Here is a 23679-nt window from a genome sequence, read left to right on the forward strand (position 1 = left end):
TGGGATTCTGTGTATGGTTCTGGTCACCTCACCTCAAAAGTGATATTGTAGACTTGGAATAGGTTCCAAAAAGGGCAATCAAAATAACCATGGTGACTCTCCTAGGAGCACTGGGACTTTTCAGTTTAGAGAAAAGGTGAGTAAGAAGTGACATGATTGGTGTTTATAAAAGTATGCGGGGCATGGAGAGAGTGGCTAGATCAAATACTTTCTCCCTCTCTTATCACACTAGAATTTGTGGGCATCCAATAAAGCTGAATGTTGGAAGAATCAGGACAGATTAAAGAAAGGACTTCTTTGTGCAGCACCGAGTTAAACTATGGAACTCTCTCTCCTTGGAGGCGGCGATGGCTTTAAAGGAGGATTAGACAAATTCATGGAGGACAGCACTGTGCTTTTTAAAAACAACCTTTGTGTGTTTGGAAACCATCATTCTAGAGCTACCCCATTCTTTTCTAATGTAGTCAATGTCTGAACCTATAACGGCCCGAATGTGCCAGAAGTTCCTGGATACCTTTTCCCCTTCCAAGTTATTTCCCTGCTCAGTTCTTCCTCTTTTCCCTTCCCAAAGGTCAAGAGCTTCTGGCTGATGTCTGCCTTTGCAGCCCTGCATGAGAGTAAGGGAGAGCGAGAGAAGAGCAATCCTTCCTTATGCTCTTTTTCTAATAGTAAAAAATTTGTGCTGCAGCACCTTAGAGACCAACTAAGTTTGTTCTGGGTATAAGCTTTTGTGTGCATGCACAACTGGACAATTTTCTTATTTTATTTCGACTACGTCAAACCAACATGGCTACCTACCTGAATCTCTAATAGTATGTTCACATTAGTGGTTTAAAATGTGAAGCCACTGTCGCAAACGCAGCCCCCCCCCCCCCGGGCTGTGCACATCAGGGAGGGGATGAAGACATCCTCACCGATGTACAGCAATGGATCAAAAATTTGTTTTCCTTTCTCTAACCAAAGCTTCATTTTCGATTTAGTACAGAACAAATACAATGCCCTATCTCACAAGAGATCATAGCCTGCATATGTACAATCCTAGGAGAATCAAAGCTGTTTTGGTTGAGGTTTTGAGACAAGTGTAGCTTTTTAGCAGCAACAAACATTTTGACATTTATGCTGCGGTCCTGTACACACATCCATGGAACTAAGACCCTTTGAACAAAATAAGACTTGCTTCAGAGTAGGCATGTATTGGATTGCGCTGTTGGAGAATGAAACATCTATTTTGTGGTTAAAAATTCACATACATACGTTTGCAGGACAAACAAGAATGGTTATAATATTTTCATTCCATCTGTAAATATATATAAAAACAGGCACTTACTAATTAGGAATATATACTTGCTTTAGCTTGCTTTCTGCTTCTGCAGCTTTCAACCTTTTCTGAATACAATACAATAAAATAAAATTAGAACATAAAAGCAATCCATATAAATTATAACTAAATCTGATACATTTTCCTGTTCTCAACAAATACCTCTCTAGGTATACAAAAAGTCAATTCACCTTGAGGAAACAAGGGCTGCACTTCATCCCTTTATGTTAGCATCATGGATTTATAAAGTAGTTTCTGAATATTACTGATCAGCAGGGCTGTAAATATTAATCAGTACATTAAAGAAATGAATTCATACAATAAGAAATTAAAGCAACAGATTTTAATCATGGCTAGAGCCCTACAAAGGAACTGAACCAATTATACATCACTTAGTTACGGCAATACAAGTAAGATCACAGAAGGTAGAAGTTACAAGAATGGAGATTCTGACTAAACATTAGGAAGAACTTTCTCACGGTAAGAGCCGTTTGACAGTGGAACAGGTCTCCCTTGGGAGGTTGTGGACTGTCCTTCCTTGGAGGCTTTTAAGCAGAGGTTGAATGGCCATCTGTCAGGGATGCTTCAGTTGAGATCCCTGCATTGCAGGGGGTTGGACTAGATGACTCTCGGGGTCCCTTCCAACTCTACAATTCTATGATGTCATCTTCACAACAACAATGTGATGTAGGTTAGGCTAAGAGATGGTGACTGGCCCAGCGAGTTTCACAGCTGAGTGGGGATTCGAACCCTGGTCTCCCAGGTCCAACACTCTAACCATTACACTACACTGTGCTTGGGGGTTCATGTGCAGATCAGGTATATATGCATGTTCCTAAAGACATGTGTAACCATAAGGCGTCAATTTATGTGATAAGACAGTGGGGAAATATCAAATTCCATTGCAAAGTTTCAATAATAAGAAAATAGGTAAGAAACAGCTAAATAAAAACATACTGAACACAATAGTTTTGTTAGTCTCAGTGGCAAATGACCCTCCTATGCTTTTTCCAGAAGAGATCTCTGAGTTGGAGAGATCCACCCAAAGCCAATCCAGACATCCCCCGCCTTAATGAGACATTTGCCAGTCATGTTCACCCACTCAAAAAGGAGTTACAAGTTTAAAATCATTCACCAAATGTCAGCAAAACTGAGTATATAGGATTAAAACGACTACTACAATAGATTGTAATTAGAAGTTATAAGCAGCTCTTTTGAGAAATGCAACTACATCGTTCTTACCTGTTGAACATATCGATCTGTTGTTTTCCACATGTAGTAGTACTCAATTATGCTGGTTAAGGACTTCCATGGAAGCTAAGAACACATATAAATAAAAACCAAAAAAAGACCATGAGGTGTCAAATCCTGGGAACAAAAGACTTTAACAGCAAAAAGTCAGAACTAGAAGTTCCCAAGCACATAGCTACCCAACTGCCACAAAGCAAGACGTTGCAGAAATGAGCTAACTCTTCTTTATCCAGCTTTGCGCCCCCCCCCTTCACCTTCCCCATGCTGCAATTAGGTTTAAAAAACACCAGTGAAAGTTGCTTTTATCAACCTAGTTGCTGTGCAAGGATGTACTGCAGAGCTGAACTGGGATTTTTTCAGTCCCAGTATGGAGGTCCTGTGGGCTGCATCTTGCACATCGTCGTATGATTTCCAACATGCCTCAGGTACAATGTTCCAGATGATGTTAGAAACAAGTACAGTGTCTAATCTGTTCCAGCCTCCTAAGACTAAACCTTTAAAGCCTTGATCACCATTGGCTTTTCACAATGCCTTTCCAGCTGGAGAAATGGTGCCAGAACTCAAAGAATCATAGAATCCTAAAATCTTAGAACTGGAAGGGACCCCAAGGTTCATCTAGTCTAGGCAGCCCCAAACTCGGCCCTCCGACTCCCATCATCCCTAGCAGGACCAGTGGTCAGGGATGATGGGAATTGTACTCCAAAAACAGCTGGAGGGCCAAGTTTGTCCATGCCTGATCTAGTCCAACTCCCTGCAATGCAGGGATCTCAACTGAAGCATCCATAACAGATACCCATCCAACCTCTGTTTAAAAACCTCCAAGGAAGGAGTGTCCACAACCTCTCAAGGGAGACCATTCCACTGTCGGACAGCTCTTACTGTCAGAAAGTTGTTTCTTATGTTTAGTTGGAATTTCCTATCTTGTACCTTGAAGCCACTGGTTTGGATCCTACCCTCCAGGGCAGGAGAAAACAATCTTGTTCCATCTTCCATGTGACAGCCCTTTAAATATTTGAAGACGGCTATCCTATCTCCTCCCAGTATCCTCTCTTCCAGGCTAAACATATCCAGCTCCTTCAACCGTTTCTCATAGGGCTTGGTTTCCAGACCTTTGATCATCTTGGTCGCCCTTCTCCGCACACCTTCCAGAAGATGGCGAGACAAACCTCTCCTTCATTGGAGGTTTCTAAACAGAGGTTGGATGGCCATCTGTCATGGATGCTTTAGTTGAGATTCCTGCATTGCAGGGAGATTTTAAGATTCTATGAGTTAAATTGTGGTGCCCAGAATTGGACACAGTATTCCAGGTGTGGTCTGCCAAGGCAGAATAGAGTGATCCTTCCCTTGATGTGGACACTATATGCTTCTGTTGATGCAACCTAGAATGGCATTAGTTGTCTTTGCTGCTGCATCACACTGTTGACTCATGTTAAGCTTGTGGTCCCTATATCCTTTTCACATGTACTACTGGTGAGACAGGAGTCTTCCGTCTTATATTTGTACAGCTGATTCTTCCTTCCTAAGTGCAGAAACTTACACTTGCCCCTAGTGAAACTCATTTTGTTAGTTTGGGCCTAGTTCTCCAATCTGTTAAGGTCATTTTGAATTATGATTTTGTCTTCTGTGACATTAGCTACCCTAACCCAGTTTGGTGTCATCTGCAAATTGGATGAGCAGCCCCTCAGTTCCTTCCGTCAAGTCATTTATAAAGACGTTGAACAACAATGGAGCCAGGACAGAACCCTGCAGCACCCTACTTCTAACTTTTTTCCAGGATGAGGATGAACCATTAGTGAGTACTCTTTGGGGTAAGTCAGTCAACCAGCTACAAATCCACCTAACGGACACATTGTCAAGCTCACATTTTACCAACTTCTTTGCAAGACTATCATGGGGGACGTTGTCAAAAGCCTTACTTAAATCAAGTTGCTATGTCCACAGCATTCGCCTTATCCCCCCAAGCTTGTAACTCCTAACTCAGCATCCCTAAACTATAGCAGCAATTTGGAAATGGCATGGGACACATGGGGAAGAGAATGTGCCACTGCACAAATGGAAGATGTTCTGCTTAAACACTTTTTTAGTTGAATACTGCCCTAATTTCTTTAACTGCAGTCCACAAATTTCTAGATGTGCAATGCCATTTGCCTACTTACAAAATCTTGCTGAATATCAGTAAAATCCTTTCCATATTTTTCAAGGGCTTCTTCAAAGAGATTTGCCTCAGAAGCAGACCATTCCTCCATCTCATCCCTGCACAAGACAGGCCCACCCTGGGGCACAAGGGCAGAAATTGCCTTGGAAATGTCATAGATGTTTTTGTGCAACGTATCCATGGCATGGAACTACATAAAACAAACCAAATACAAATGTAAAAAGGACAGTTTCCAATACATAAGAAAATGCAACACATTTCAAAATAAAAAGTTATGGATGAAACTAGGGGACTGATACAAATCAGGGGACTGTTTGATGTTTTATTATGTTTTTATATATGCTGTAAGCCACCCAGAGTAGCTGGGAAAACCCAGACAGGTGGGCAGGGTATTTATTATTATTATTATTATTATTATTATTATTATTATTATTATTATTATTATTATCCTCTAATACTGGCATGTGGAATATTTTTGGCTCCACAGGCCAAATCTTTACCAGGCCAAATTTGACAGATGGGTGGGGAAATCACCCAATGTCACAATGACATCTGGTCAGGACTCCAAAGTCACTGCTAAAACAAATCCCCCCCCTCCCCAATGTTTTAACGTGGGCAAGGTACTGCTTAAACTAAGGAAGAAACCGTCATTGGAGTGTGGTTCAATGGTTTGCACTGAACTGCCCAACTGGACAGGATTTAACCACCTGGTGAACACCTGATCAAGTAGGGGTTAAATTCTCTTGTACTGGTACAGGAAACCCCTTCTCAATTAATAAACTCCACGTCCGAGTCATAAAAATCATTTAAATAAGCATTGTAAATGATCGCGAACTTAAAAGTTACTATGTACATCCTAGATCTTTGTGTTATAGATTCACAGCTCCAAATGGCTCCTAACTGAACTCTCTCTTAAGCACACAAACTATACCAATGTAAAATTGGTTTTCTGTATTTTAATGTTTTGTTGAAAGCCGCCCAGAGTGGCTAGGGGAACTTGGCCAGATGGGCGGGGTATAAATAATAAATTATTATTATTATTATTATTACTATTATTACTATTACTATTATTATTATTATTATTATTATTATTATTATTATTATTATTAAATGCTTCAGGACTCTTCCTGTGTTTTCAGCTTTGAAAGCTTGAGGTCACCATGTCTCCCACACTGTCCGCAATCTGACACATTACTCTCTTTGTGCCATTATGCTATCGAGGTATTACTTTTAACTGAAAATCCAACATTAGGATTTATTTTGAATTCTTACCAGTGTGATATCCCTAGATGCTGCTGCAGCACTCATGTGTAAGCTTGGCTGCCGAACAGAACTGCTGCAGTCTAGAGCGCGAGCAAATGTACCCACAGAGCTAAAAAAAATGAAGAGAAGGTTGACTTTCCATGCAAGAAAACACACACAAAGCGAAGAGAGTAACAAGTTTACAGCAAGCACTTTTAAAAACAATTTGGCATATATATTTATTTATAAGAGGGGAAAAAGGTGTTTGCATTTTTGCTACATTTTCATTGACATCAATGATAATACACATTTTCCCCACACATAGTTGCGACCGTTGCCCACTCCCCCTCTCGATTTTGACATTGCAGAAAACTGTCTACCTTTATCTGGAAAAAAGTAGTGTGTGTACCGGAATCTAAGACAGATGTCACAAATGCCATGTTTCAGCTCACTCCCTCATCAGGTTAGGAAGTTATTTAGACGACAAAGTCAACATTGTATGAACCAAGAAGACCAATCGTGTCCATCATCACAGCTATACTGGGTTCACAGATGGCTGCTGCAAATGTTTTTATTATTATTCATTTTTGCATACCCCAAAAGGATGGAAATTTGCTACATCAACTTTATTCTATTTGAGAATCCCTCAGAAGGAAAACATTTAAATGCAGGTTGTCAATACGAAACTTGCCCTCACCGCTCTTAAGCAAACGTCATGTGTCATGTAGCATCACACTGAGTCCAGTAAACCATGGGAGCTACGACTCAGAATCTACAACATGCATAATGGTGTCAGTGAAGTACGCTCACCGTCAACCACCAGCCTCAGCATACCTGCTGGAATTGTACTAACGAAAACGAGGAATTTGTTTAACAAAGGACAGCTGCTGAAATCAACACTTCCTATAAATGTATTTCCCATAAACTTTCACAGTGTTTTGATCCTACAGTGCAACATTCCAAAAGCCAATGGTTTTGCTACAATTATTTTACACACATTTAGAGATCACTGAGCAATTCATACAAGATACAAGTGAAGAAAGCACAAGCATACCAAGCAAATAAAATACCTCCAGTAGCTCACTATAGATGCAGTTGAAAGTGTCGTTTGAATACGAGTCATTTGTATCATTCAGCGTGATACCAGTTGACAGAGAAGAATGAGATCTAATAGCTGCTGAGGCACATTATCATCCTTAACAAGGCAGGAGGAACAAGTAGAAGTTGTATGTTTTTATTTACATGTGGAGATTGTGTAAGAAGACAGTTTTCTTAACATAATAATATAACATGAGCTAAAGGTGCTATTTTGCACTGAAAGTGTGTACAGTCTGAACAATGTACTTGAAAGATGAAGATGGTAAACATCCCTTGAAAAGCAAAAGCTTCTGACTTGCTACACAGCAACCACTGTTTAAGCACCAAATAAATACAGTTCTTCTGCTACTAATCTTCCAAAATGTGAGAAATAGGAAAGTTGTGCAAGCAGAACACCACCACTTGGGTAGTCATACCCAAGTGATTGCTGGTTTTGATATATCGATTAGACAAGAATCTGTTGAGCAGCCCAATTTGTTTTGGGTAGCTACAAAAGCCCTATTTTGACATATTAATTGTAAATAACAATCAGCATAATATTGTAGACTTGATGGCTGTGACAGCGGTTGAGATAGCTCTCAATTCTATGCCCTTTTCAAACACCAGACCAGAGATCTTGCATTGCCGCTTCCTTACCAATTTCTGCTGGGGGAGAGACAGAGGTATGTTGATCATATTTAGAGATTTTATTCCTTTTTTGGTGCCACACTTCCTTACAGGCTTTTGACACTCTTCTAGAATTTTCATCCAGTATATTGAATACATTCTAATACTTCCTCTTCCTTTGTGATATACTTGGTCCATTGAAATAGTAAGTTAATGTCTTTCTCCTCCCTCTGCTTCACTCTAGGTAGGGAAGTCTCATTCTCTTTGCCAGCTCATTCACCTGTTTTAACGTGGAATTATCTAATAGCTCTGGTTGCATCCTACCAGTAGCTGGTGCGTTTTCAGCCAAAGCCATCTCCATGGCCAGATTAATGACACATTATCCCCAATTAGTCTCTTGTGCTGCACCCCTGTAGTCAATATAGACAAGACTGGAGGCTGGAGATTGAGGTGTACGTTCATTGCCAGCTACTTCATCCCTCGGGGGAAGAAGTTTGTGGTTTTCTTCTGTCTTCTTTGTCCAACATGTGGAACATTTTCAGATACAAGTGGTGCTCCCTGTTTCTTGTACCCTTGTATAGTAAGACCTGTGACTCCAGGTTATACACACACACGGCTTCTCTGACTGCTTGGCTCACAGCCTCAGGCTCTTCCGCTCTGTCCTTCAGTGTCCTCTTACTTCAGGGTGGGGGGAGAAGGTGGACCCTTACCTATTTTATTCAACATCTAGATGCTTAGCTCATCCTCAGGGTAAGCCAGAAAAGTTATTGAGTTGATGAATATCCGTGTGCTATATTGGTTTTCAGAACTTAAAACTCCAAAAGATTCAAAATACTCTGCACGACTATGGACTACCAGCCAGAAACTTGTATCTTGCAATTAGTGGAGATTAATTTTAATTAATTAATTAATTTCCATTATTTATATGCCACTCTCGACAGCTCCCAACAAAATAAAACCCTTTTGTGTTAATGAAAAAGAAGATACGGCAAATATGCTCAATACCCAGCCGTTAGTACTGCTGAGTCAATTGCAACATTTAAAAAAATAATAATAATAAAATCAAATGAGCTCAAAACAAACACTCTCACAGTCATCCAGCTGGAAGCCCGCTTGGGCAGTCATTGTCTGATATGAGGCAACTTCCTCAGACAACAGCAGCACCATAATGACTAATCCGGCATTGTACAGGCAACGACCATTTTGCGCATGTTCAAAGCATGTGCAACCGTGCACACGCGCATCGCCGCGAACCCAGAAGTGGCAGGAAAAGGGGGCAGGACCAGAATGGGGTGGGCTTGTAAGTGCTCTGCCACTGCACGCAATGACCTGGAACGCAACCCCCACACAAACTGGGTGTTGCCTGTATTGTATGGTTGGCATTAAGGATTGGTCAGGTCCTTACTCCAAACTTCTCTTCTTTTCAGAAGATATTACACCGATATTTTGAAAGTAATATTGCACCACTATGCATGGCATATTTTGATAACTTCATTGTCTGGCTGCTCAGTCCAAGCAAAGAATGAGATTCTGATGCTATCGAACAATGAATCAATGCAACAAAGCTGTTGCATTTAGAAATGATGACTGCAAAGCAAGAAGGAATGCGGCTAAAGAACACTTGCTGCATCTCCCATTGATTTTCATACTACTTCCAAGTGAAGTCAATATACTCTGTGCTTTATCAGGGATGAATAACTAGCATGAGAATCGGAATGCCAGAAATGTGCCAAATTCAGCAACTGTCCAGTGTTAAATGATTGCCTATGTGCACATTTCTAGCAGGCATATTTATGTTTTGATGTAGGTTCGTAGATTACAAGTCGTTACCTCCTCTGCTTTGCTGGACTCCATGCTGCCAGCAGCTCCACCGAAACATTTGCTTAAGTGTGAGTCTTTTATCAGCTCCATCTGAGGTTCTCATGTCAAAGTAATCTGAAAACAGAACACAACTGATGTAGCAATTTTGCACATCTTTTGGTTATGTAATAATGAAGAATTGTGTAACGTGACCATAAATTTTTGAATCCAGTATGACTATCACCTTAGTTCATGCAACGTTGGTTTCTAACCCAGATGGCGGACTGAAATATTGACCAAAATTTGAACTCAAAACAGTCATCTTGTCTTCCATACACACTACTTGCCAGAGTGGCAAAATGACGTCTCTGACATTCACTGCTTGTGGCAATGAGCTCTGTACAGGATGTACACCTTGACCTTTTTGTTTACCACTACCAGAGGAAAAAGGAGGAGCTCTGCTTATTTATCTCATGTAACCTCATATCCACATTCTCCCCCAAGTTGATGAAATTCATTTTCATGATCTTGAAACCTGAAGAAAATCACAGTTTAAGAAATGAGAATATACAAAATCAGTGCCTAAGACTATATGTGGAATAAGGCACCTATCACATGCTTAAACCTTACTAGAGGTGGCGCTGTGCGTTAAACCACAGAGCCTAGGGCTTGCTGATCAGGTCGGCGGTTCGAATCCCCGCAACGGGGTGAGCTCCCGTTGCTCGGTCCCAGCTCCTGCCAACCTAGCAGTTCGAAAGCACGTCAAAGTGCAAGTAGATAAATAGGTACCGCTCCAAGCGGGAAGGTAAACGGCGTTTCCGTGTGCTACTCTGGTTCGCCAGAAGCGGCTTTGTCATGTGGCCACATGACCTGGAAGCTGTACACCGGCTCCCTCGGCCAATAACGCGAGATGAGCGCCACAACCCCAGAGTTGGTCACGACTGGACCTAATGGCCAGGGGTCCCTTTACCTTTTAGAGGGCCTATGCCTAGAGCATGTTGAATTGCCATCAGGGAATCCCAAAAGGTACTAGCAACTGATGAATATACTTTTCTGTCCAAGTACCATTTGCTACCATTTGTTTGTTTTCCTCCAAGGAGCTCTGTGATGCTCATGATGCCCATGCTCTTCAAAGCACATATTGATCCCATGGCATACAAGGACAATGCTCTATGAAGCCAATGACACAACTCAACAACAAGGGACAGGAGAGCTGCATCAGATGAAGTCTAATGTCCTCAAGACAGTTCTCCGAACATCTTGCTTTACATCTATATGCTACTTCCTTGTCTCAGGCCTAACTGCAACTCCCATCTCCTTTCCTTCTAATTATTTCATATGCCACACACCCGAAAACTATGGCTAACTGAATGTTCACACTTGCATGAAGGATACAGAAAAACCACTACCAGTCTTTCAAATCAATGGAATCAGGAAAGGTCAGAGCAAATATTTGCTATTGCGAGGATTTCCATTCACAAATGGTTTTAGAACAGCAGCAAGCTGAAGAATGAAAATTTGCCTCCTTCAGTCAAGTATCATTTGCAATGTTTGCAAATATAATATAATATAGCATTATATCTATATTAATTCCTCCATGTGGCAAGTATAATCACCCAATCTGACGCATACAAGTGCTACAAGCCATACATTTAAAACTCAGTAACAACTTCCAAAAAGCTTGCAATGAAGACATTATTAATGTTGACTATATCATTAACGATCAAGACGTGGCCTTAGTATGCAGACAGCCCTTGTGCAAACTTACTGAACATTTGGGGAAACAGTGGAAGAGATCAGTAACAAATTATCTGCTTTACTAGCAAATCAAATCATTGCTAATGAACGACTTAATCCCAAAACAATGGTATATAAACGTTAAGATTATAATTACCATAATGATGCAACGGCAAACAAAACTTTTTGTTTGACAAACAGCAAGGATTTGTTTAGGGGAACAGTATAATCAGAAAGTGGGGGAGGGGGACCAGATTAAGACGCAAATTGTCATTTTTTCTCCTTACCGTGCTACTACAAGAAACTGATCTATCTGTTTGTCTATTAGTGGATTAAATGCTTCCCAAACTTTTGTTTCAAGTTTTGATTGGTCTCTGCCATCATCTTCACCTAAACAAATTCAAATAAAAAAGGGTTTTTCTAAGCCATCTGGCAAAACAAACAGCATACTGACGAGGAGCTTGCCTTCCACAAATCTTGGAAACTACAGAAAACGTTTAACATTCAATGGCGAAAAATGCTACTGCTGTCTCTTTTGTAGTATTGCCAAGAACAGTTTACCTCCCGTAGAATAACATGAGTGAAAAGTACACATCCAACCATACGCCAGCCCCATTTCCCCAAAGAATCCGCTTAATTCACACATACACAAAAGCTTTGGAAATAAAAAAACATTAGGTATCTCCCGCTCAAAGGGAACAAAGAATAGCAGTTCCCCCACACACAAAAAAAAGCTGACCACACCTGCTGATCTCTTAAATGGGATTCCACTCCCTGACAAGGAGAATGACAACAAAGGCAAGCATGCTGTTTGTTGGAGCAATGAACTTTGCAGAACAGTAAAGTGGTCTGAGAGGGAGAATGCAGGACAGCAGGAGTGTTACTGATTTGTCTCTCTCCTCCTCTCTTGTGCAGCAGAGATGAATTTAAGACTATGATTCATCACGTCCTCCCCTCATTCACAAAAAAACTGCTGGCTAATAACACAAGAGGGGAGAAGTCAAAAGAACCCTCCTGACAGGAAGGCTGAGTAAGCGAACTCTCTTTGCTAGCTCCATTCCCCGTGAGCCCCGGGTGCTAGGTGCCACCAGAGAAAAGTCTCATGCTGGTAAAAAGTGCCAGGAAAAAGAAAAGGGGGAAAAACCCACAAGAAAAACACTGCAGATTTACAGGAAACAGAAGCTAAAGAAAGGACACCATTCTTTAACCTAACAATGATGCCATTATTATTATTATTATTATTATTATTATTATTATTATTATTATTATTATTATTTAGATCAAGAAGACAGATAAATGACATACACAGAAGATGATATAAAGCAAGGCAGAGGAAGGTAAAGACAAAACAAAAACTGTTTCAAAGAGTGAACAAATGCTAAGTTCTGCCTAGAACATAGGACCCAACCGACCTGACTATAGAGGTATAGAGGCAGGGAAGATCTGGAGGGTGGGATGGCTCCTCCGCCTGGAAAAGCAGGCAAAACACTTGAAGGGGACTGCATATCCTGTCTAATGGGAGGTACCATCCTATTAACTGAATGGCCTCCAGTCCAAAAGTTTTTTTAAAAAAAAACTGTTCCATATCATTTATTCTGAATTTTTCAGATTTAAGGTTAGTGTAAAGTTGAATTTTAAATGTCTGTGTTTCTTATTCTGGAATTATTTTAAAATGCTGGAAACGGTAGTGAAACATTTTAGAAAAACACTATAAAAATATTTTAACAGAGGTAAACCAAGATCAATTACCATTACAGAAACGATGTAAATTTGGACAGCATGAAAGGACTAGTTAGTGTAACACATCATGGGATATAGAGGCTGTGAAAGCATTCTGCAGTTCCCTCAGACAAAAACCTTAAAGCCCAACCATTTCCAAAACCTTCCATAACACAATATGAATTCTTTATGGATTCATGCAGAAATGAGAAATGAAGCTACCTTCTTTCAGTAAGTCTGTTACATCAGCCTGGTATTTGTTTCCAACTCTGATTTCTCCTTTGTCAGCTAGGAGAGTCTTCTGCTGTGGATCATACACTAGTGAATAAAAAAAGAAGTCCTAGGGACAGGAAGGGAAGTAAAAATTATAGCATTCCCAACAACTTGAAACATGAGTACAGAGCCACTCCTAACAATTTTTGCACCATCAAATGAGAACAGAAAACCTGGAGGTGAGAAAGCAAATGCATATAAAGTATGTAGTAGTGTGGGGGGGATTAAAAATTACCTTTTACAAATTATCATTTTAGGAAGGAGACAAATACACCAAATACATTGGGAAATGCAGGTGTGTATCTCAATGGGTGAATGAGATAACAGTGTTGACAGGAGGAGTTTAGATTCCCTAGGCACCAGAAAACCATTTGACCAAAAACGATGAGCTCTACTTGACGAGAAATGAAACAGATCGCTGGCACTTAATAGCAGAAAAAATGCAGAATATTGTGGAGTTACACAGTCTTGCTGGCTCCCCTGAACTTGCTTCTCCATTTATTGGTTCTTGGTTCCTCAAACTTCGTTCTATGGGTGGTTGTGCAAAGCATGCTTGGGCAAGCATGCCTAGCTACTATCATCAATGAATTAAATTGACTCTCATTTATGGAGAGAAGCAGTAGAATACAAATGCTTCTACACCTGCTCCATTTGCCTACATAGGCACACACTTCTATTTGGCACCTAATCAACAGGTTGTTTTTTCCCCCATTTCTTCAGGTTAGGGTTTGCCGTGACATTTTGGCACTCCAGTTTTGCACTTGGCACTAAAGATCCTTATTCAGTTTTGCAGACAACCTCTCACTTGCTCAACTCTGTCCCTTCTACATTGTGTCCCATACCTCTGATAACTTAGCATTTCCACTTTTTGTTATGGAAAAATCCCCCTCTCCTCTAGACAAGGCATCAACCTTGCTCACTTTTTCATCTTAGATAACTTCCTCCCTCGTGAAGCCTCACCTTTAAGTTAACGTACCTAGGAGACCAAATCGCTCTATTTGCAGACTGATTTCTAAGAAATGTTCATGAATGTACCAAATATGCCAGACATGTTCAAGAACTGCCACATATACTATTGCCTTCATATGCAGCACTAAGAGGTTATGCTGAAACAAATTGCATAGGAGTCTAAACATTTACAGAAGCCCCGTCATAGCTCCTGACGCCTCAGAAAAGATTAAAGTACGTAGTATCTTAGAACTGTGTATTTTACAAAAAGTGAAATACACTAAATAGAGAACTTTAGTCCCAGCCATGCCCACCTGTAATTTAGGTGGTATTTCTTCATAGTACGATCCCAAGATGGTGGTAATACTGTCCCACTTCAGAGCATTATTGTAGACCATGACTTGGTCATTGTGCTCCCAGAAGCCACTGCACATTGTGCTCCACCACAATTTCCTGGTTTGAAACAAACCACTGCTTGCCATTACATCTGAATCGAACAAACTATGGTTTGCATTTTTAGCAAGGCAGAAGCCACCTTCAAACCATGGTTTCTAATTATGGTTGTGTTGTTTAGTCGTGTCCGACTCTTCGTGACCCCGTGGACCAGAGCACGCCAGGCACTCCTGTCTTCCACTGCCTCCCGCAGTGTGGTCAGACTCATGTTGGTAGCTTCGAGAACACTGTCCAACCATCTCGTCCTCTGCACAAGCCACAGTTGGTGCAGTGCTATGAACCAGGTGTGCTATGAACCAAAGTGCTAAGAACCAGGAAATCAAGGAGGAAGGTGGAGCATGCCATTTGGTCCTGGGCCTAGGGCTTGCCGATCAGAAGGTCGGCGGTTCGAATCCCCACAACGGGGTGATCTCCCGTTGCTCGGTCCCAGCTCCTGCCAACCTAGCAGTTCGAAAGCACAGCAAAGTGCAAGTAGATAAATAGGTACCACTCCGGTGAGAAGGTAAATGGTGTTTCTGTGCGCTGCTCTGGTTTCGCCAGAAGTGGTTTAGTCATGCGGGCCACATGACCCGGGAAAACTGTACGCGGACAAACACTGGCTCCCTTGGCCAGTAAAGTGAGATGAACACCGCAACCCCAGAGTCGTTCGCAACTGGACTTAACTGTCAGGGGTCCTTTACCTTTTTAACACTGGACCAGTGCTTTAAACAAGTGTGGCAAAACAACTTGGAAAATGTTCAGTTTTGCATAAGTGTGCCTACCTCACGTTCCAGATAGGATTTAAGGGATTCTGTCTCATTTAAGAGTGTAACACTGCATTTGCCTCTAAAATAAGAAAGAAAAATAAGATGAGAAAAAAGGGCATTCAGAATGCTTGCATTACATAAAGTACAAGTATGTTCTTAGGTTTATTAAAAAATCATTACACAAAAATTCTACTTAATTATTCAGTCCACACCTAATATGAGTGGCTGGTAAGGATTCCAACTGACGCGAGAGAAACAGTTCTCGGTGTCGCAGTTGATGTTTCTGTTTCTCTGGTAAATCAATCTTTTCTGGGTTTTCCATCTCTTCTTCCATTTCGCCTAGTTGAAGATGAAATAACATTAATCTGTGAAGATGGTTGAAATAGTACTTCAATGCACTGCCAGATGCAACCTTTACATTTAAATTTAACTACCCAGCATGGCATCAGATCTTTCTTGTAACAGCACATTGCTAAATGGCCAACTTTATTTTTTAAAAAAGATGCAACCCTGTTTTATCCTGCTTCAGGTCATGCTTTGCATGTGCATGCTAGGGATGCAAAGAAAATAGAATGAGTGAACTCACTGCATAATTTGTGAACTACCTTGGTCTCATGGTTACTGGGCTAGGACATAACCAAAAGGTTGATGTCATTCACTACACCAGAGGAGGCATCAGATGTTGACATAATCAAGCAGCTGCTAAGGCCTAGAGCCCAGCCACTTCAACAGAAATCCTATTTCACCACTTTTTCTAGGACTTGTCAAAAGTTGTCTACAACTTCATTGCAGCTGCTGTGGCACCAAGCTGACAGACATATAGACATTGTGACAGATCAATGGATGCGGAGTCTAATTCCATGCATGTTTACTCAGAAGCAAGCTCTGCCCGTTTAACAGAAATATAGAAATTGAGAGGGGTATAACCTATCAAAAGGAATAGACCAAACAGGAAGGGAGGAGTAGCATTGTATGTAAAGGATGTGAAGAAATCCAAGACTTGGAGCATGGAAGGCAGACTGAGAGCATAATGGTGAACATTTCAGAAGAGGGGGAAAACAGTGACATTACTGTGGGTGTCTGCTAAAGACCACCAAGACAGACTGAAGGTTTGGATGATGTCTTCCTAGAACAGATTACCAAGCATTCAAAAAGGAGATATATATTAGTAATGGGAGACTTCAACTTCCCCATTATCTGTTGGAACTTAACTCTGCCAAGAATGTAAGTCTGACAAATTCCTCCATTGCCTCGCTGACAATTTCATTTCCCGAGGGTTGAAGAAGCAACAAGGGGATCACCGGTCTTGGACCTGGTCCTCATCAACAGAGAGGAACTGATTGATGGAGTGGAAGTGGTGGAAGCCTTGGGAGAAAGTGATCGTGTTCTCCTGGATCTCATGATACAAAGCCAAGGGAAAGCTGAGGGTAGTCTGATATGCACTCTGGACTTTAAGGCCAATTTCAAAAAGCTTAAGGAACTACTGGGTGAGGTCCTATAGTCAGAAATAGAGAAGACAGCCCAAGATAGATGGGGATTTCCTTAAAGGTGAAATATTGAAGGCACAAACGCAGAAAATTCCGACAAGAAAGAAAAATGGGAGGCATCTAAAAAACTAGTGTGGCTTCATAAGGAGTTTACAGATGAGCTGAGAGTTAAGAATGGCATGTATAAGAAATGGAAGAAAGGAGAAATCATAAAGAAGGAGTATATACCAATAGCCAACAGTTGCAGGGGGACTGTCAGGCAGGCCAAAGTTCAGAATGAACTCTGACTTGCAACAGAAGTTAAAAACAAAGGTTTCTTCAGCTATGTTTGAAGCAGGAGGAAGAACAAGCAAGTAGCAGATCCTCTGTAGTGGAGTAGTGGAAAAGACGAAGAAATGCTATTGGGTAACAGATAACCACTCAACACCTACTTTGCCTCTGTCTTCACCCAAAAGGAAAGCAATGCCCATCTGGTGATAACAGAATAAATAATGTAAGGAAGGAGCTGCAGCCCAAGACAGGAATAGAGGTGGTAAGGGAACACCCAGCTATTTAAATGAATTCAAATCTCCAAGGCCTAATGAGCTGCACCCAAGGGAGCTTGTGGATGTAATCTCAGAGGCTCTAAGAGAACCCCCAGGAAGGTGCATGAGGAGTGGGGAGGGGGAATCATTCTGTCTGGCATGCTTAAACATTTCTGCAGACAAAACAACTGGAAGAGCACAACACTGCAGTCCATCCAGCAGCTTCCTTTAGCATGTTATTTAAAACTAAGTCAACAGTTTATAATTTAATTTAATTTAATAATATAGAAAGCTTACTTGCATGTTTGTCAGCCAGTACAATTAATGTGCTTGAGATGTCCCTCCGTCTATAGAAACACACCACTTTTGCTTCTACGTTTCCATTGGCTGTCTGTCATAGTGAGCATAATAATAGTAATAATAATAATTTAATTTCAAGTGAGAAGCTTAACTGGTAGGTATATAAATGCTTTATTACTAACTACACCACAGAACACCAATACAGCTGACACCCCTCCCTGGCCCACCCCTCGCCTCCGAAAAGCAAAGCGCACGCCTAGCAGGTGAGCAAGGAAGCTGCAGAGCGAGGGTTTTTTAAAAACCTCGCTCCGCAGCTTGCTCAAGATTTGACGTCGCTGGAGCGCTGGCACCGGCAACCCACTCCGTAGCACGCTTTGCTTCTTCCTGCTGGGGCAGAGGCAAGGGCCGGGCCAGGGAGGGGTGTCAGCGGCCGCCGCTGACACCCCTCCCTGTCCCGCCCCTTGCCCAGGAACAAGCAAAGCGCGCACCGAGCAGGTCAGTGAGGAAGCTGCAGAGCGCCAAAGATCGCAGAGGATCCCGGCGCTTGAGTGCCGCCACCGGCAACCTGCTCCGTGGCTTGCTCACAGTTTGCTGCCACCGGCGCTTGAGCACCAGGATCGCAGAGGACCATGGTGAGAGTGCCGGCGGCGGCAACCCGCTCCGTACGGTGCATGCGCAGCGGCGCTTCGTACGCCACATGCACTGTACGTAGCAACACTACGCATGCGCCATACGGAACAGGTTGCCGCTCCGTGTGCCCGAGCATCCAGCTACGTCGCTGGGTGGTGAGCCAGGGGGATTAGTGGAGATAGCTTAGGGACAGTTTGCCTGCTTCTTCCTTCCATGTGCTGACATCACCTTACAAAAAGGTAATTGAGAGTTAGCTGAAAATTATAAAAACTGTTAGCAGAACTAGCAAGTACAGCCAATACCTTCAAAAGTCACTAAGTGAACTGGTATTATTTTTACCTTATTGAGTTCTTCTATTCTCCTTATCAAATATGGATTACTTGAAGAGTTTTCAAAGTAGACATAATCTGGGGAGGAGGGAAAAACCAATCTTGAAGTACAAGTTTTAGACAACTAAAGCCTATAAATAGGGGGAAATGACAACTTTTTTTCTACCCACTCCCTCCCAGAGACACACATTCACACCACCTTTAAAGATAGCTTGTTTGTGCCATCATCAAATGCCATGGCATTCTCCCCACTCCCAATACTTATGCATTGTTCACACCCCAAGGCAGTAATGACATACTCCCCACTCCCAATACTTATGCATTGTTCACACCCCAAGGCAGTAATGACATATCAAATCCATTCCAACCCATATTCCTCCCCAAATTGCTCCCGCACTCATGGATTCTGCTCTATAGGCAGCTTAGCCTGGACCTGCCCACTTCTGGTCCTCCCACAATAGTTAGGGCAGCAATATCACTGAGAGAAACAGCAGCCAGTCTGCATGAATCCTTTGACAGCAAAGGAGGGCTCAAAATTCCACCCTTCTCACTTAGACAAACACTTTTGCCAATTTCCAGATCAAAAACAATTGTTGAAAGAGAACAACTCAGCATAAATCAATTTTATATATATAAAAAACCTGCTGCAGATTGTTTTTGCATACTGCTATGAGAATATCATTAAAATACCAAAAAAAGGAGGCAACACGTCAACCAATTCCAATATCATTGACAGACCATATAAAATACTTATTATAAATAATAATAATAAACCCATACAGATGTGTGGGTTTTAGAGGATGATTCCAGGAATGAATCTAAAAGTGAGGGAGATTAAATTAGTTTGTGAACAAAGATTAAGGGGAGAGGGGAGATTTAAAAGAGAAGGGAGGGAACTCCTGAAGGGTTCTGCCAACCTTTTGAGTATACAGTGAGCTTCTCCCCTGCTTCCCTTTTAAGACAAATCCCACTGCCATCTCAAAGGTATGGAGTTGGTGTGAGAGACTCCCCAAAGCCTTTGTGAATCTATTCCTCTTTGAAATGACAGCAAGATCAGGCTTCAAAAGAAGACTACCCTTTGAAAGCATTGCCTGCACACCAGACGTCTCCCTTTGGCAAAAATTGTCCCATCGCCCCATTTTACAGAGGTGGAGAGAATTTTTGAAAGCTGTTTGCAAAAGGTGTGTTTTGCAAACAACAGCTACTTGCAATGTTTTCAAAAACAACTTTATTTCTCCCCCCCCCCTCATTGGTTCCCCAACCCGGGTTTAAACTAAGCATGAGCAGTAACTCAGACATAAACCAATAAATATATCAATTTGCAATAAAAGGGCCTTTTAAAAAAAGAAATAGGTCATCATTTTTTAAAGTCTCATTACATATTTGATGTAAAGACATGTCACGTGCATAGTGGCAGCTTATGCATCCAAGTTACAAGAAAACATTCACCTGTGACCCAGGAGCCTAGGGTCAATGCTATAATTCCATGGAAACTGGCTATAATAGACGTCAAAGCCACTCGTATGTACTGTATTCAATTGCAGGACGAACTGCACAGAACATGCCTGCAGTGTGCACACTGGCACATACTAAGGGATATCAAAAGTTTAAAAATTGTCACAAAGATTACATTAAGAGCACTAACATGCAATGGAAAGGAAAAGTTGCCAGGGTGGAGAGGTTTACACGCAAGTGCCTTAAGCATTCTTTCAAGCAGGACAACAGAACATTTGAAGCAGGAGGTAGGAATGCTGCAGAACACAATGGTAAATAAGAAAATAATGTGCTAGGTGCCCAAAAGGTTTCAAAAAGCTGCACACTCCTTCAGATGTCCAACCTGCTGTTTGACTCTGTTTTCATTATTCCATTCTAAATAATTTAGCTCATTTTGGTCACTTATGCATCAGAAAGTCCAGAAAGCTTCCAAAACCAGGCAATCAGTGTCACAGGCAAAATGAGGCAAGTACCTCAGGCAGCATGGGGACCCAGGTGGCGCTGTGGTTAAACCACTGAGCCTAGGGCTTGCTGATCAGAAGGTCGGCGGTTCGAATCCCTGCGACGGGGTGAGCTCCCGTTCCTCGGTCTCAGCTCCTGCCAACCTAGCAGTTCGAAAGCACGTCAAAATGCAAGTAGATAAATAGGAATCGCTACAGCGGGAAGGTAAACGGCGTTTCCGTGTGCTGCTCTGGTTTGCCAGAAGCGGCTTTGTCATGCTGGCCACATGACCTGGAAGCTATACGCCGGCTCCCTCGGCCAATAATGCGAGATGAGCGCGCAACCCCAGAGTCGGTCACAACTGGACCTAATGGTCAGGGGTCCCTTTACCTTTACCTCAGGCAGCATATACCAAAAGGAAGCCCCCCCCCCCACCTATGTGTGCCCTTAGGTGCAGTTAGAGATGGGAAGGCCTGAAAAAAACTGGGGAGGGGAGGATGGGGGGCAGGGTTTTTTTCAGTTTTTCCCCAAAGCTGTTTGGGAAAAAGCAGTAGAGGCTGCTGTCCCATTGTCAGTGCTGAAGTCATGTTCAGCTACCAGTCAGGTCAACTTTTCTGACTAGAATGGAAGAGTTGCCATCTTGTCCTTTGCCTCAGGCAGCAAAATGTTTTGGGACAGCCCTGCAAGCGAGCAACAAATAGGTGAGTCTAAGTGCAGCTTTTGAAGAAATCCTCTACTCTGTGGTGCATAAGGAAATCCCTGAATAAAGCTGCTGTGTTTGTTTGCTGTGCATGCCATGCTTATATAAGTATTTTTAGTTTTAGATTTTATGATTTACAGTATGTGGAAACTGTTTTCCATTTGGTTGTGGACCTTTTGATGTGTTTTGTTTATTGTTTATGACTTTTGTTATGTTGGTAATTACGTAAATCTTGTCATGCTGTAAGCCGCCTTGAGCATTGTTTTAACTATGGAAAGGCAGCATACAAATAAAATGATGATGATGATGATGCTATAGCTTGTGGTTTTACACAGAATTAGCCATAAGAGAAACAGAGAAGTTTAAATTAATATTTCTAAATTAATTTCCTCCAGGAGTGGTCATACTTGTTACTACAGTGTGAACTTATTTAACTGTGTGTTTTAGATACAGTAATACCTCCGCGAACGTCCGCCCCATCAACCGTCCATTTCGGCACACGTCTGCGGCAAACCCAGAAGTACCGGCACAGGTTACTTCCGCGTTCGCCGCTCGCGCATGTGCAGAAGTTCAAACCACTCCGCGTGCGTGCGCAGAGCAGCACTTTGTCGAGCGTCCCTTTCATTGAGTGTCCGGGGCTCCAGAACAGATCCCGGACTCAAAACAAGGTGCCACTGTACATGTACAAGACACAGAGAGGTTACACCAGTCAAACAGTTGCAGATAAACTGTTAGAGAAAGATATGGCATGACTGCGGCTAGGCCTGACACACTATCAAGCTTAAACTTCCAGATTCAACCATTGGAATGCTCTATTGCGCCTGCAACCTCATCATACAAAACTCTCTCAAGATAACCCATGTTCTGCTTGAGTAGACAGGTCAACAAATGGACCAAAGCCAAAATCCTAACTGTACCTACTCGGAAGTAACTCCTATGCAATTCTCTCAGGTAAATGCAGGAATCTGAGCACAAAGGAAATCAGAAGACAGTGGGTAGCTGAAATTCTGTCAATTTGTTCCGGACCAGACCATTAGCATGCTGTAAAGCGATTGTCCTCACAGTAAGGACTGGAGGACTGGTGAGAGACCAACAATTTAAATCTGTCTAGTGCTGGAAAGTTAGAAAGAAATCATTATTCATAGATGTGGTGTTTATGGTGGTGTTAGCTGTGAGAGTAAATAAAATTTTCAACTTATATGTACTGAGTGAAGTGTTCTTTTGGAACAGGGGCTGCCTGGCTGTCTCTGGGAGCAAGATAAAAGATCCACAGACATCCCCATGAAATCTTGCCTTTGATGGGTAAGGTGACTTTCTGCGGAAAATATCTAGCTGTCTGTCAACCGGTCAGCCCCACACCTGCAATATGGGGATAATAATACTGTCAGAACTGTATTACTGGTCATGGATATAAAATTATTTAACCAAATGTATATACCACTAACTTGAGAGAAAGCCTCTAAGCACTATACAAAGAATAATCTAAAACATTCAACACAGATAGCAATAAAAACAAAATTTATTACAAATTGAAATAAAACTTTATCAGAATATTGAGTGTTGAAAATTACATGCCTAAGTAGAACCTGGAATACCCAAAAGAGTGCATAAATTCTAACTATATTATTTTCCACTCCCCTCTTTGTTCAAAGTATTACAGTAACCTTAAATAAAAGGAACCTTATTTTACTCAACTACCAGTATTTAAAGCATTTTTATCCCACTCCTCATCTGAGAAGTCTCCCAGAGCAGCTTACAGATCAATAAAAGAGCCCCTGCCCTCAGTTTTACAATCCAAAAGATACTACATAAAAGGAAAAAGGGATGGGGTGGGAGTAACAAAAAAGTAAACTCAAGTACTAGTTATAGAGTTCTATATACCAGAATTCATCTATTCTTCTACTTCCTCATCCAAAGCTCTGGGAGAGGAGGAATATTTTTGTCTGGTGTCTAAAGTTACGTAACAATAGCACCAGATGTGCCTCCCTGGGAGAGCATTCCATAAACAGGAAGCCACCAAAGAAAAGGCCCGTTCTCATGTTACTACCTTCTGGACCTCTTGTGGAGGAGGCACATGCAGAAAGGCCTCAGGTGATGACTGCAGAGTCCCATTGGGTTTTATAGCAGTCCTTGAGGTACCAGTGCTGGGCCATTTAAGGCTTTATAGATCAAAACCAGCACTTCAAATTGGGCTTGGAATCGCAGTCAGGCCAGGTTTGGTGCTATATGCTCAAACCGTCTTGCCCTGGGGGGGAACCTGGTCATTGAATTCTGCACCAGGTGAAGTTTCTGAACCATCTTCAGAGACAGCCCCACTTCTAATGTGTTGCAGTAATCCAGAGCATAGACAATGGAAGTTAGGTTATCCCTCCTCAGATATAGGTGCAGCTTTGAAATCAGCCAATTGAAGCCTTCTTCTTCTTCTTCT

The 23679-nt window shown here is 41.8% G+C and overlaps 1 protein-coding gene across 9 annotated transcripts in view; it reads right to left on the reverse strand.

Annotated features, from left to right (window-relative positions):
* The window catches only part of MTA1 (metastasis associated 1), a 57363-nt gene that overhangs the window by 26905 nt on the left and 6779 nt on the right, over positions 1 to 23679 (reverse strand). For 7 of the 9 annotated variants that reach the window (XR_004691821.2, XR_009558071.1, XR_009558072.1 and 4 more), the window contains exons 2-11: positions 18627 to 18694; positions 17655 to 17748; positions 15559 to 15685; positions 15362 to 15425; positions 13149 to 13266; positions 11495 to 11597; positions 5997 to 6096; positions 4726 to 4914; positions 2561 to 2635; positions 1328 to 1386 (exon numbers count right to left, since the gene is read on the reverse strand). Coding sequence is in view for 5 of the 9 variants with exons in the window: in XM_035103338.2 (XP_034959229.1) it covers positions 1328 to 1386; positions 2561 to 2635; positions 4726 to 4914; positions 5997 to 6096; positions 11495 to 11597; positions 13149 to 13266; positions 15362 to 15425; positions 15559 to 15685; positions 17655 to 17748; positions 18627 to 18694 (997 nt within the window). In the remaining 4 variants the exon portion in view is untranslated. Of the gene's footprint in view, positions 1 to 1327; positions 1387 to 2560; positions 2636 to 4725; positions 4915 to 5996; positions 6097 to 11494; positions 11598 to 13148; positions 13267 to 15361; positions 15426 to 15558; positions 15686 to 17654; positions 17749 to 18626; positions 18695 to 20583; positions 23663 to 23679 lie in introns of those variants that run through there. The other 2 variants (XM_060278074.1, XM_060278075.1) reach the window with 2 other exon arrangements.

Source organism: Zootoca vivipara, chromosome 8 (genome assembly GCF_963506605.1).
Source record: "Zootoca vivipara chromosome 8, rZooViv1.1, whole genome shotgun sequence".
Lineage (NCBI taxonomy): Eukaryota > Metazoa > Chordata > Lepidosauria > Squamata > Lacertidae > Zootoca > Zootoca vivipara.